This window comes from Dermochelys coriacea, chromosome 25 (assembly GCF_009764565.3).
Source record: "Dermochelys coriacea isolate rDerCor1 chromosome 25, rDerCor1.pri.v4, whole genome shotgun sequence".
Classification (NCBI taxonomy): domain Eukaryota; kingdom Metazoa; phylum Chordata; order Testudines; family Dermochelyidae; genus Dermochelys; species Dermochelys coriacea.
The window spans coordinates 16,181,154-16,193,055 of NC_050092.1; the positions used below are offsets into that span (position 1 = coordinate 16,181,154).

The 11,902-nt window shown below is 41.4% G+C and overlaps 1 protein-coding gene across 4 annotated transcripts; it reads right to left on the reverse strand.

The window, feature by feature from the left end:
- Positions 1–97: 97 nt before the first annotated feature.
- Positions 98–11,882, reverse strand: C25H19orf44 (chromosome 25 C19orf44 homolog). Of its 4 annotated transcripts, XM_043502826.1 has the most exons (9): positions 11,578–11,882; positions 10,256–10,303; positions 9,198–9,871; positions 8,529–8,889; positions 5,230–5,306; positions 4,341–4,836; positions 2,844–2,939; positions 2,564–2,730; positions 98–495 (listed from the first exon to the last, which is right to left on the reverse strand). In XM_043502826.1, exons 3-9 carry the CDS (start codon positions 9,861–9,863, stop codon positions 418–420), a joined length of 1,941 nt encoding a protein of 646 aa, XP_043358761.1. In that variant the 5' UTR covers positions 9,864–9,871; positions 10,256–10,303; positions 11,578–11,882; the 3' UTR covers positions 98–417. The 4 variants fall into 4 exon arrangements, with proteins under 4 accessions (XP_043358761.1, XP_038239603.1, XP_043358760.1 ...); XM_038383675.2 differs by lacking the exon at positions 10,256–10,303 and having other exon boundaries at positions 9,198–9,869; XM_043502825.1 differs by having other exon boundaries at positions 9,198–10,488; positions 10,699–11,882.
- Positions 11,883–11,902: the final 20 nt, after the last annotated feature.

Sequence of the window (11,902 nt, forward strand, 5' to 3'; positions counted from 1 at the left end):
GAACAATAATGCAGGTTTGCATTTTTTTAACATATCACCACTGTTAAATATACAGGTCAAGTTCTGATTTATAATGCAACAAACACTACATATAATTCTTTGTTTCTTTGCTTGCTAGGTTTAATGTGCTGTTTCTTACTTAGCACATTTTAAGTCTAACTTACCACTGAAGACATGTAGGTAGTTAAAACTAATATATTTGCTGTAGTGATAGGCTACTTTCTTGTTCTTGAACAGCATGTACATAAGGATAAAGTTTACAGATGGCAAGAATTCTTACCACATGCAAAATTAATTCAGTAACAGTATCTGCCTTTTCTCAAACAGTTGAAAATCTTATTTCAGTTTGAGACTTGCAACTGAAAATCTCACTTGTGAAAGTAAATCTGGTTATTCATTACGGTAAGGTCAAAGCAGCTACTGCTCTTTCATTTTCTGAACTTCTTCCAATGCTTGCTCAATTGTCAGAGGTGGGGATTTGTGACTCTTGATGTACTGCAAAGTAACAAAAGATTGGTTAATACTCAAATGCTCAATCAATACTGAAAATAAGATAAGTTTGCCTCACAACACTTGTGCCTTTCTATACCAAGCAACAGAAGCTGTGGTTTCTATCCACGCTGGTGTAGTGTGGCAGAGGAAGCCTCTTTCTTGTGTGTTTGGTGCGTGCGGTGGGGTGATGAAGTTTGTAAGTATGTTCTTTGGACTAGGAACTATTTCTCTGTATAGCATCTAGCACATTAGAAAACTCAATCAGAACACTATAAAGTACTTGACTTTGTAATCACAGTTAGGAAGAGCTGAAATCGGGGGTGCCTGTGCAACCTTAATTCAGCCCATTGTGCATATGCATTAAGATCTTTAATTACACTTTCTACAGCTTCCTCTTCCCCATCCCATTCCCTGTGCATTGAATTAGGCAGAGCTCTGTAGTGAATACAGCTGTTTGAGACCATGTGCCTCATTTATTGTACAATGTGGAAGGTGTGTAGTGAACAAGGAAGATAACTGCAAAAAGAAAGGGTAGTCACAGGGTTAAGGCAGTCAAATGGTGCCCCATCTTTCAGAGTTCTTGTGTGGTTTTTGGCAAATCTCTTAAACCACCTGTTTTGGTTTAACTGTATTCTTTATCCAGCTTGAGACAGCTGGGATACAATTTACAGGAATGCTGAACGCATTCAGCTACAAGTGATGTCAGTGGGAGATGTGCATTGACTATAATGTGAAATACTTTAAAAAAAAAAAAAAAAAGTCAGGCTCTTGGTATCATAAATTGGACACCCAAAATTAGTAGACAGTTCACAAGTTTGGTTTCCACTCTCCCCATGTAAAAAGAGATAAATTTCACCTTGCCTCTCCGAGCTGTTTTGGAAAATTGTTTTTTAAAGCATTCAGCTACTAGCGTGGTGAGCACTGCAGAGAGGATCATAAGGAAGATTTATATTCAGGTGCAGGGTTTGAATGGTGAGTAGTAAATAAAGTCTGGGACTACACATTCAATAATTAAAAAAAAAAACTAGCAAGTTCAGTGAGTACTGTCTATTCTGTGCACTGAATGAAGCAGGAGTCTCATGGAAAAAATGTAATTAAAGAGCATAATGCTTAGGCACAAATGGCCTGAACTGAAGTTACAGCAGCCTTAATTCTGGCATTCCTAACCTGAGTGCTTCACTTTGCAATCTTAACAGTCTTTTACCAGAACTTTTAGTTGCAATGTGCATTTATAAGATGGCCTGCTTGGGTTCTGGCAAAAGGAGCCAGACACAGATAGTTCTCTGCAGGATCCAATGGGTCAAGGCTGCCTTCCAGTTAAGGATTAGTACCATGCCTTAAATTAGTGGGAGAAAATTGGTTCTTCTAAGAAGTATGCTATGGATACTATGGGACTTGAGCTATGGTAAAGAGTGGGTTTTGAGTTGCTAGATATCACTTAAGTGTTTAAGCTTTTGGTAAGCAATGTAACTATCTAATCCTACAAACTCAAACTTTTCTAATTTAGATAGTATAACAGCTAAGTAAACTCTACTTGTTAATCTAATGGGGGAACAAATGGTACTGGAAACAGTTATTTTTTTGCTACACATTTGTAGAAGAGGGAGAATCTCTTCCATAAACATTTATGCTCTTGCCTAGACCCAGTTTATATAACATGAACTGTCTTCTGCTCCAGACTGGCATTCTCAACCTCCCCCCCCCCCCCAAGACTCCCCTCTCAACTGCTATTGAATGCTAATTGAAATGCTATTAAAAACTCCACAGCCCACTTGTCCCACAATTGTTTTTCTGCATATCCAGTAGATTAAAAGCCAGGGCTGGTGTTAAGGGCTAACAAGCAGGGCACTTTCCTAGGACCCCATGCCACAAGGGGCCTTATGAAGCTACAATGCTTGGGCTTCAGCTTTCTGCCTTAGGCCCAGTAACTGTAATGCCAGCCCTGCTCTCTGGTTTGTTTTGGTTGACCCTGTGAAACCAGCTCACACCTCCTGGGGGCCTCAGACCCTCCCTACCCCCATTGAGAACTGCTGCTCTAGACAACACTCAGTTTGTACTCTGCTGCAGTTACCTCCTTAGCTTCCGCCAGTGTGTGATATTTAAATGTCTCATTCTCCAATGACTCCACAAGTGATATATGAAGATGGTGGATGGTCTCCACAAAGTGCTGGGTCAGTATCAAGTGCTGTTTTAACAGGTCATTCAAGGCAAACACTGCAGGACTGTATGCCGTCAGGGCTACAAGCAGGAGGGAAGAGAACAAGTGCTTTGAGTGTTGTAATTTGTACAGTGAATCCTGAACAAGTACAAGGACAACAGAATGGAGTATTAGCTTCTTGCTTTTATAATACCTTCCACAGCATCCATGGTGACAACATGACTGGCAATGGGTACTGGATCAATATAACTGCATCCTACAGCTGGGCCAAGGATTGCTGTGCCATCCCCTATGTATAGGACAGAATCTTAGCATTAATGTTTCTGATAGAGTATTTCAGAACTAGAAATATGCAACATTCCCCTTTTCAGAAGTCTGTGTAGAATTTGTGCATAGCTTTAACCAGAGACTTGTACCAGTCAACATAGAAGCTGAAGACCACTGGTCATGTTATGCTACTGTCTTATTTGAGATATCACCCGATTTTTTTGCCATGGTGTGGGAAATCACCATTTTATAGAAAGCTTCTAACCCTAGGAATGGCATAGGGAAGTGCTCAAGAACCTCAGTGCAGAATAGTTGTTTTCAGATGTACCTGCCTAGTTCTTGTTCTACCTTCTCATGTCTCCTGAAGAGCTCTAGCTACCCTCAACCATTCATAGGCAGGTGCCCCCACCCCCGAAAGTCTAGTTTACGCATAACTTCAGCGCTAGGCAGTGAATATTAGGAGAATCAGACCTAGAATCCTTTAGTTCAGGGCCTGAATGGCAAAAGCCACTGGCGCTTTTTTTACTTTTAAAGAGGAGGACAGTCATGGATTGAAAAAGCTATCTGCAGAAGCAGTAAAAAAATCAGTTGCTTGATCTTTGTAAATGAGAGCCTGGCTTTTCACTAGGAAATAAATGCAGTTTAAAGGGTTCTACATTGGTAGGGTTGCTTTAGCAACATATTTATTTCATACCTTAGTTAAAAAATCCCATTTGAGGACATTTGGGTATTATTCCAAAACCCACTGTCTTACGAAGGCCTGTGTAGGTTCCAGTATCCCTCAAGGAAGTCAGTCCCATCCCTCTGCTGCCCTTTAGCAACAATAGTTGGAGGTGATGAGCTGTACTATCTGGTAATGATAGTATCTTTTGTACAGATGGCTGAATGAATATTCGCAAAAAGAAAAGGAGTACTTGTGGCACCTTAGAGACTAACAAATTTATTTGAGCATAAGCTTTTGTGAGCTACAGCTCACTTCAGCAGATGCATCCGATGAAGTGAGCTGTATGAATGAATATTGTGAATGAATGTTGCAATACCTGAATGAATATTGTGACAGATTAAAAGGGATCTTTCTGATTACTTCAGGATATAGTACCTGAACTAAAAACTATAGCTAGGCAAATTTCAAACTGGAAATAAGGCATAAATGTTTAACAGTGAGAGTACGTAACCCTTGGAACAATTTACCAGAGGTTGTGGTAGATTCTCCATCACTGGCAATGTTTAAAATGGGATGTTTTTCTAAGTGATCTGCTCTAGGAATTATTTGGGGGAAATTCTATGCCCTATGTTATACCACAGCTCAGACTATATAATTGTCCCTTCTGGCCTTGGAATCTATTAATAGAGTTTAGACAACTATTTAGGATTAGCACTTGAATCCTAGAAACCCCAAAACTTTAAATCAATGTGAACTTACTCTTTGACCAGTGATAGGAGAATGGAGAATCAGTTGTCTGCACAGCCATCTCTTTCACAGTTACTCTGCTTACTGTCTCATGCCATTTTTTGTTAGACTGAGGTGATGAGAGTGAGGGAGAAAGTTCTTTTCTGGAATACACAGAGCTGTTAGACTGCCCCACTGACATTTCAGACAAGGATTTTCTGTCTGTAGTCTCAGATAGTGGTAGAGACAGAGATTTTTCAAAGTCTTCAGAATATTCTGAATTAACAGTGCTCTCCTCAGGTCCTGGAAACACTTGTCTAACGCTAAAATAGTCTGTAGAAATTCCACTTAAAACCTCAGAGATTTCAGCTTCAGTCATGATTTCCCCTTCCATATCATTGTTAGAAGCAGCATTAGTACTAGTTAGGACACTCACCACTTTAAGGGGGGTTTGGTCATTATTATTCACAGGAAACACATTTGGTTCTGAATCCTTGTTTGATTTTTTTTTTATTTGAATGTCTGTCTCCTGTTAAAAAAAATTCCATGAATGGAGTCTCAGCAATACAAGTTGGAAAGGGTTTGTTATATTTCTACAACGTTGTACTACAGTATAGATCACTTATGAAATATTAGCCTTATTGGTTGTTACATACTTTGACCAGACTGATGTTTTCTTAATAGGAAATGAGTAACGTTCCCTTGAAATATTACCAAGAAAGGTAAGTATAACTAACAGATAATGTTTAATCTACTAAAGGAATATAATCTCAGACAGTGTTAATCAGTAAATTTGCTTTTACATAATAGGTCTACATAGATTATTAGAAGGTAAAATGGAAGCTGTTCCCTTCAAAACATCCATCTTCATTTAACACATGAATACAAATTCTCCTAGATAATGTAAGGATTTACTGCTTACCATTTGTTTTAATGCTTCTCTATCACCAGAAACATTTGGATCCAAGTCATCAATGCTCAAAATATTTAATCTGAAGTCTGTAATTGAATGACAAATGGTATCACAGCAGGAAAGTTACCTTACATATTCCTTTAAAGGAGAAAAGGCCATACATTCAATACCGTTTTCCTGATTTACATATTCACTTATACAGATCAAGAAAGTTTTACGTAGTGTTTACTTCAGACCTTCCATGCCCTATCTATTAAGATCTTTTGTACTTTACAATTTTCTTGAATTGGAGGATTTTTTTTTTAAAAGAGAAAATCCAAGCACTGATTAAGTTAAATCAACTGGACTCATAATGCATGCAGATTCTCTTATTTAATGTTGTCTCATGATGGTATAAGAAAGCTATTTTTAAAAGTTCCATAAGACTGGTCAGAATGGTACTGTGGTCTAATGTTTAGAATGGGACTAAATCTCAGAATTCCTAGTTTCTATTCCTGGCTCTACCTTGTAATTGTTGTAAGAGTATGGACAAGTCACTTAACCTCATTGTGTCTTATTTTCCTCCATTTAACATGGAGATAATACCTTTTTGCTCAATGGGGCGATGAATTTGCAAGACTTAACTTATGTTTGTAAAGTGCCTGCCTGCATCACCTGAAATGAAAGGCAATATAAATTTTACTGTATTATCATCAGTAATATATCTCTAAAACAAAGTTCAAGGTAAGTCACTCTAGTCCATAGCGATGGTGCAGCTTGAACCATAATCCTGATTTCTTGAATCATAGAATCATAGAATATCAGGGTTGGAAGGGACCCCAGAAGGTCATCTAGTCCAACCCCCTGCTCAAAGCAGGACCAAGTCCCAGTTAAATCATCCCAGCCAGGGCTTTGTCAAGCCTGACCTTAAAAACCTCTAAGGAAGGAGATTCTACCACCTCCCTAGGTAACGCATTCCAGTGTTTCACCACCCTCTTAGTGAAAAAGTTTTTCCTAATATCCAATCTAAACCTCCCCCATTGCAACTTGAGACCATTACTCCTCGTTCTGTCATCTGCTACCATTGAGAACAGTCTAGAGCCATCCTCTTTGAAACCCCCTTTCAGGTAGTTGAAAGCAGCTATCAAATCCCCCCTCATTCTTCTCTTCTGCAGACTAAACAATCCCAGCTCCCTCAGCCTCTCCTCATAAGTCATGTGCTCTAGACCCCTAATCATTTTTGTTGCCCTTCGTTGTACTCTTTCCAATTTATCCACATCCTTCCTGTAGTGTGGGGCCCAAAACTGGACACAGTACTCCAGATGAGGCCTCACCAGTGTCGAATAGAGGGGAACGATCACGTCCCTCGATCTGCTCGCTATGCCCCTACTTATACATCCCAAAATGCCATTGGCCTTCTTGGCAACAAGGGCACACTGCTGACTCATATCCAGCTTCTCGTCCACTGTCACCCCTAGGTCCTTTTCCGCAGAACTGCTGCCGAGCCATTCGGTCCCTAGTCTGTAGCGGTGCATTGGATTCTTCCATCCTAAGTGCAGGACCCTGCACTTATCCTTATTGAACCTCATTAGATTTCTTTTGGCCCAATCCTCCAATTTGTCTAGGTCCTTCTGTATCCTATCCCTCCCCTCCAGCGTATCTACCACTCCTCCCAGTTTAGTATCATCCGCAAATTTGCTGAGAGTGCAATCCACACCATCCTCCAGATCATTTATGAAGATATTGAACAAAACGGGCCCCAGGACCGACCCCTGGGGCACTCCACTTGACACCGGCTGCCAACTAGACATGGAGCCATTGATCACTACCCGTTGAGCCCGACAATCTAGCCAGCTTTCTACCCACCTTATAGTGCATTCATCCAGCCCATACTTCCTTAACTTGCTGACAAGAATGCTGTGGGAGACCGTGTCAAAAGCTTTGCTAAAGTCAAGAAACAATACATCCACTGCTTTCCCTTCATCCACAGAACCAGTAATCTCATCATAAAAGGCGATTAGATTAGTCAGGCATGACCTTCCCTTGGTGCAGTTGGTGCAGTTGGACAAATGCAATTGTCAACAATTATTTGAGCCAAACCAGAGCTAAGCATGAAGCTGCAAATGTAGACATGGACAAACTGTGTTCAGCACTGTAAACTGTGCTTGTCTAGACTTGCATCTTTTACCAATTGCTGACAACTGGGCTCAATAACAGTTTAATTCTGCAGTGCAGACAAGGCCTAAGCTAGATTCCACTGGCTTCCACAGGCATGTCTGTGAGCTATGATCTAGTTTGACATGGTTATAACCAAGCTTTCCTCACTTGTTCATATTAAACTAGAGGTCATGCACTTTATTTCTTCTGTAGACACAGGTTGCTACACACCCCAGGGACTTCTTGCATTCCTCCATTTCCCCCACAAGCTTCCCATGCCTCTCTCTCATCCCCCTTTGTTTCAAGGACACCCTGCAATCCTTTCCCTCTCATTCCAGGGACGCTGTTTGCTCTTTCTTACCATGCCAGAGGCTCTTTGTGTTCCCTCCTTCCCGTCTCCCATTCTTTCCACATCCAATGCCAGAGTCTCTGTGGGCCCCTTATTTTCCCCTTCTACCCAGGCCCCCTATTTCACTGTGTGCCCCCACATCCCCCTCCCCATACCACTGTCCCCCATTTCCCCACCTGCCAGGGTGTCTGTGTGCATCCCCATTCATCCTAGTGCCAGGGTTAGTCATTCCCCCCACCCATGCCAGGGGATCTGGGTGCAACCCCATTGTTCCTTATCATTCTTATTTCTTTTCTTTCTGTTGGGAGATAAGTCATTCAGGATGTCAACTTTTAAAAGAGAACTAGAAGATTGGGCAGAGATGAGATGGGGAATATTGTTATGCTGGAAGATATAAATGGCTGCCATCAACTGGTTCTTTGATCTATAGACAATTACAGAGGTGGTTGAAGCTGCTGGGTCTTCTAACCAGACGAAAGGGACAACATGTGCCCCCCATTTCCCACCTCTGGTTTTCCAATTTTCACCAAAATCAATAGGATTTCTGAACTGATCAGATGCAGTATTCAAAAGGTATCGTGTTACAGACTGATTTTTAGGACCTTGCTTCCTTCAGCCAATCAAAAATGGGCGGGGGGAAGGTTTACATTACATTAGAACAACATTGCTCAGAGCAAATCTCAATCCCTTTGACAGGATCTAGAGTTCTGTAGGATAAGTTTGTTGAATATGATGAGCTCTCATTTAGTTTGAGTATCCATGGGTTACATCAAGTCTGTTCAGAACATAAGTAGAAATGTAAAATGAACTTAGAAAAACTCACCATTGGAACTTTCACTGGTTGCATTTTCTGTATCTGCTGCTTTTGAAAACAACTCATCCAAAGACTTGATTTCACTCCTTTCAGACAAGGACACCTGATTTTGTTTGATATGGTTCGTTCTAGGTGAAGTGGTCTCTGCAAAGCTGTCTTTTATTGAAGTTGGCAATTGAAAAGACATACTAGTTGGTCTTTGCAAGTTTCTACTCGGTGGAGTGGGAGTTTGTGGATTAATTCTATCAGAGGTTCTTTTCTGAGAACTTCTGCTAAGTAGCGAAGGAGCGCTAAACAGATTTGTCAAAGACTGTTTTTTGGGTGGAAAAGATGTTCTTGGTGGACTCTTCATCTTGGACTTCATGAATAACTTGAAAAAGAGATTTATGTCATTGCTTTACCTATTTTCAACCTTTACTAAAAGGTTTACTAAAAACTTTTACTTTCACTAAAATTAAAAATACACTATATTGATAATAATGAATAATCAACCATTCAGAATGCTAAATAGAATAAGTAGTATGTCAACTGACATTAGCTCTCATCTTATAAAAGTAGATTACAAATACTGGAAATTAAGTTGTTACAGTGTGTTAATTTTCTATAAAGTGATCTGCCATTTTAAAGTGTAATTTCATAAAATGTAAATAACAATGTCTAACCCAGTAAAATTGTTACCTTTCTGTCAGGTTTAGAAAAATTGGTGACATCCTTCTGGTTCTCATTTTCACTGGAAAACTCCAAAGAGCTCCCTAGTAATTGTCTCATTTCCTCTTCATCACTGTCTAGACCAAGTTGTTTTCTAATTGGCACTTTGTTTTTTGTTGTCTGGCAGCTACTTTTCCCCTTGAAATGGACTTTACTCAGTGTCACATTTTCCTTGACTGTGTCATTTTTCTTCAGATAGCTGCTACCTCTTGCACTCTCCTCCAGGCTGGATCTGGCTGATAAGTTCTCTTCATCCGAAATCTTCGGGTCCAATTCAGTATCAGAAAAATCCATCTGCACCTTTTGGGTCATGATCTTGCTTTCTATCTGTGCTAGCTTTCTCAGAATGGCACTTGACCTCACCTTTGAGGCTGTATCCGGAGTTTTTTTTGCAACATGCTTGTTCCTCTCCTGCATGGCACAAGTATTCTGGTTCAGCTGGTTTCTTTGTGCATGCTGCTTTTTCTTTAGGAATCTGCTGTGACTAAACTGAGTTTCCACGAGGCTCTCCCTTTTAAGGTCTTTGTTTTTGTCAGTTTCCCCCATTTCTGTGTTGCCTATAGAAAGGGCACTGTTAGGGTCAGTAGGGGCACTACTATGTTTGGACAGGGTGAGTTTTTTATGGTGAGAATCCATGTGTCCCTGTGGAAGAATTACAAAAGGAGGAGGATGAACAAAGGGTAGGAATAAATGGTAAATTTTCAGAATGGAGAGGGGTAACTAGTGGTGTTTCCCAAAGGTGAATCCTAGGACCAATCCAACTTATTCATAAATGATCTGGAGAATGGGGTAAACAGTGAGGTGGCAAAGTTCGCAGACGATACTAAACTGCTCAAGATAGTTAAGACCAAAGCAGACTGTAAAGAACTTCAAAAAGATCTCACAAAATTAAGTGATTGGGCAACAAAATGGCAAATTAAATTTAATATGGATAAATGTAAAGTAATGCACGTTGGAAAAAATAACCCCAACTATACATATAATATGATGGGGGCTAATTTAGCTACAACTAATCAGGAAAGAGATCTTGGAGTCATCGTGGATAGCTCTCTGAAGACATCCATGCAGTGTGCCGCCTCAGTCAAAAAAGCAAACAGGATGTTAGGAATAATTAAAAAAGGGACAGAGAATAAGAGGGAGAATATTTTATTGCTCTTATATAAATTCATGGTATGCCCTCATCCTGAATACTGTGTAGAGATATGGTCTCCTCATCTCAAAAAAGATATACTGGCATTAGAAAAGGTTCAGAGAAGGGCAACTAAAATAATTAGCAAAAAGAAAAGGAGTACTTGTGGCACCTTAGAGACTAACAAATTTATTAGAGCATAAGCTTTCGTGAGCTACAGCTCACTTCAGGAGCTGTAGCTCACGAAAGCTTATGCTCTAATAAATTTGTTAGTCTCTAAGGTGCCACAAGTACTCCTTTTCTTTTTGCGAATACAGACTAACATGGCTGCTACTCTGAAACCTAAAATAATTAGGGGTTTGGAACGGGTCCCATATGAGAAGAGATTAAAGAGACTAAGACTTTTCAGCTTGGAAAACAGAAGACTAAGGGGGGATATGATAGAGGTATATAAAATCATGAGTGGTGTGGAGAAAGTGAATAAGGAAAAGTTATTTACTTGTTCCAATAATATAAGAACTAGGGGCCACCAAACGAAATTAATGGGAAGCAGGTTTAAAACAAATTAAAGGAAGTTCTTCTTCATTCATAGATAAATTCATGGAGGTTAAGTCCATTAAGGGCTATTAGCCAGGATGGGTAAGGAATGGTGTCCCTAGCCTCTGTTTGTCAGAGGGTGGAGATGGATGGCAGGAGAGACATCACTTGATCATTACCTGTTAGGTTCACTCCCTCTGGGGCACCTGGCATTGGCCACTGTCGGCAGATAGGATACTGGGTTGGATGGACCTTTGGTCTGACCCAGTATAGCCATTCTTATGTTCCCTTGTTGATCAGACACTACTGAACCATGGGAGATCTACGGCTGATTTCCTACATGATTTTAGACAAGACATTTAATCTTCTTTAGCTCCCATTCTCCATGGTAAAATGGGGATAGCAATATTTTCTTCCTCTACCCTGTGCCTGTCTTCTCTATTTCAACTATAATCTTTTCAAGGCAGGGACCGGTCTCTTACTACGTGGACCTACGACACTACCTAGTGCAACGGGTCCGTGCCCTCGTGGGACTCTAGGCGCTTCCATAGTACAAACAACAGGCACTACCAAGACTGAAGTGACAGCGACCCAGCGCTCAGTCCCTCCCCTGCACTCCGCACAGGTCACCCACCGCTGGGGCCGACGCCACAGCAAACCCTGTGACTGGAGCCCGAACCTCACCTGCCGTCCTGCCCGAGGGCTGAGGTCGAGTGAGCGCAGCGCTTCTCTCCGCATCCCGGCGGCTGCCCCTGGGGTGGCCAGGCTGCCGGAGGCGGCACCGAGTCTCCCGGCTCCCCCGGCCTGAGTCCCTGCCCTAGAGAGGACGGGGTGGGCTCCGAGCCCGCCAGCGGCCCGGCCAGGGCCACGGCCACAGCTCCGCACTTGAGCCTTTCCCGTATTTCTTCGGCATCCCAGCAACACTGACCCACCGGTATACCGACCCCTGATTGGCCAGCCCGCCCACGGGCGCCTCTGCCTTAGCAACGACCTTTCGTCGCCTAACGCG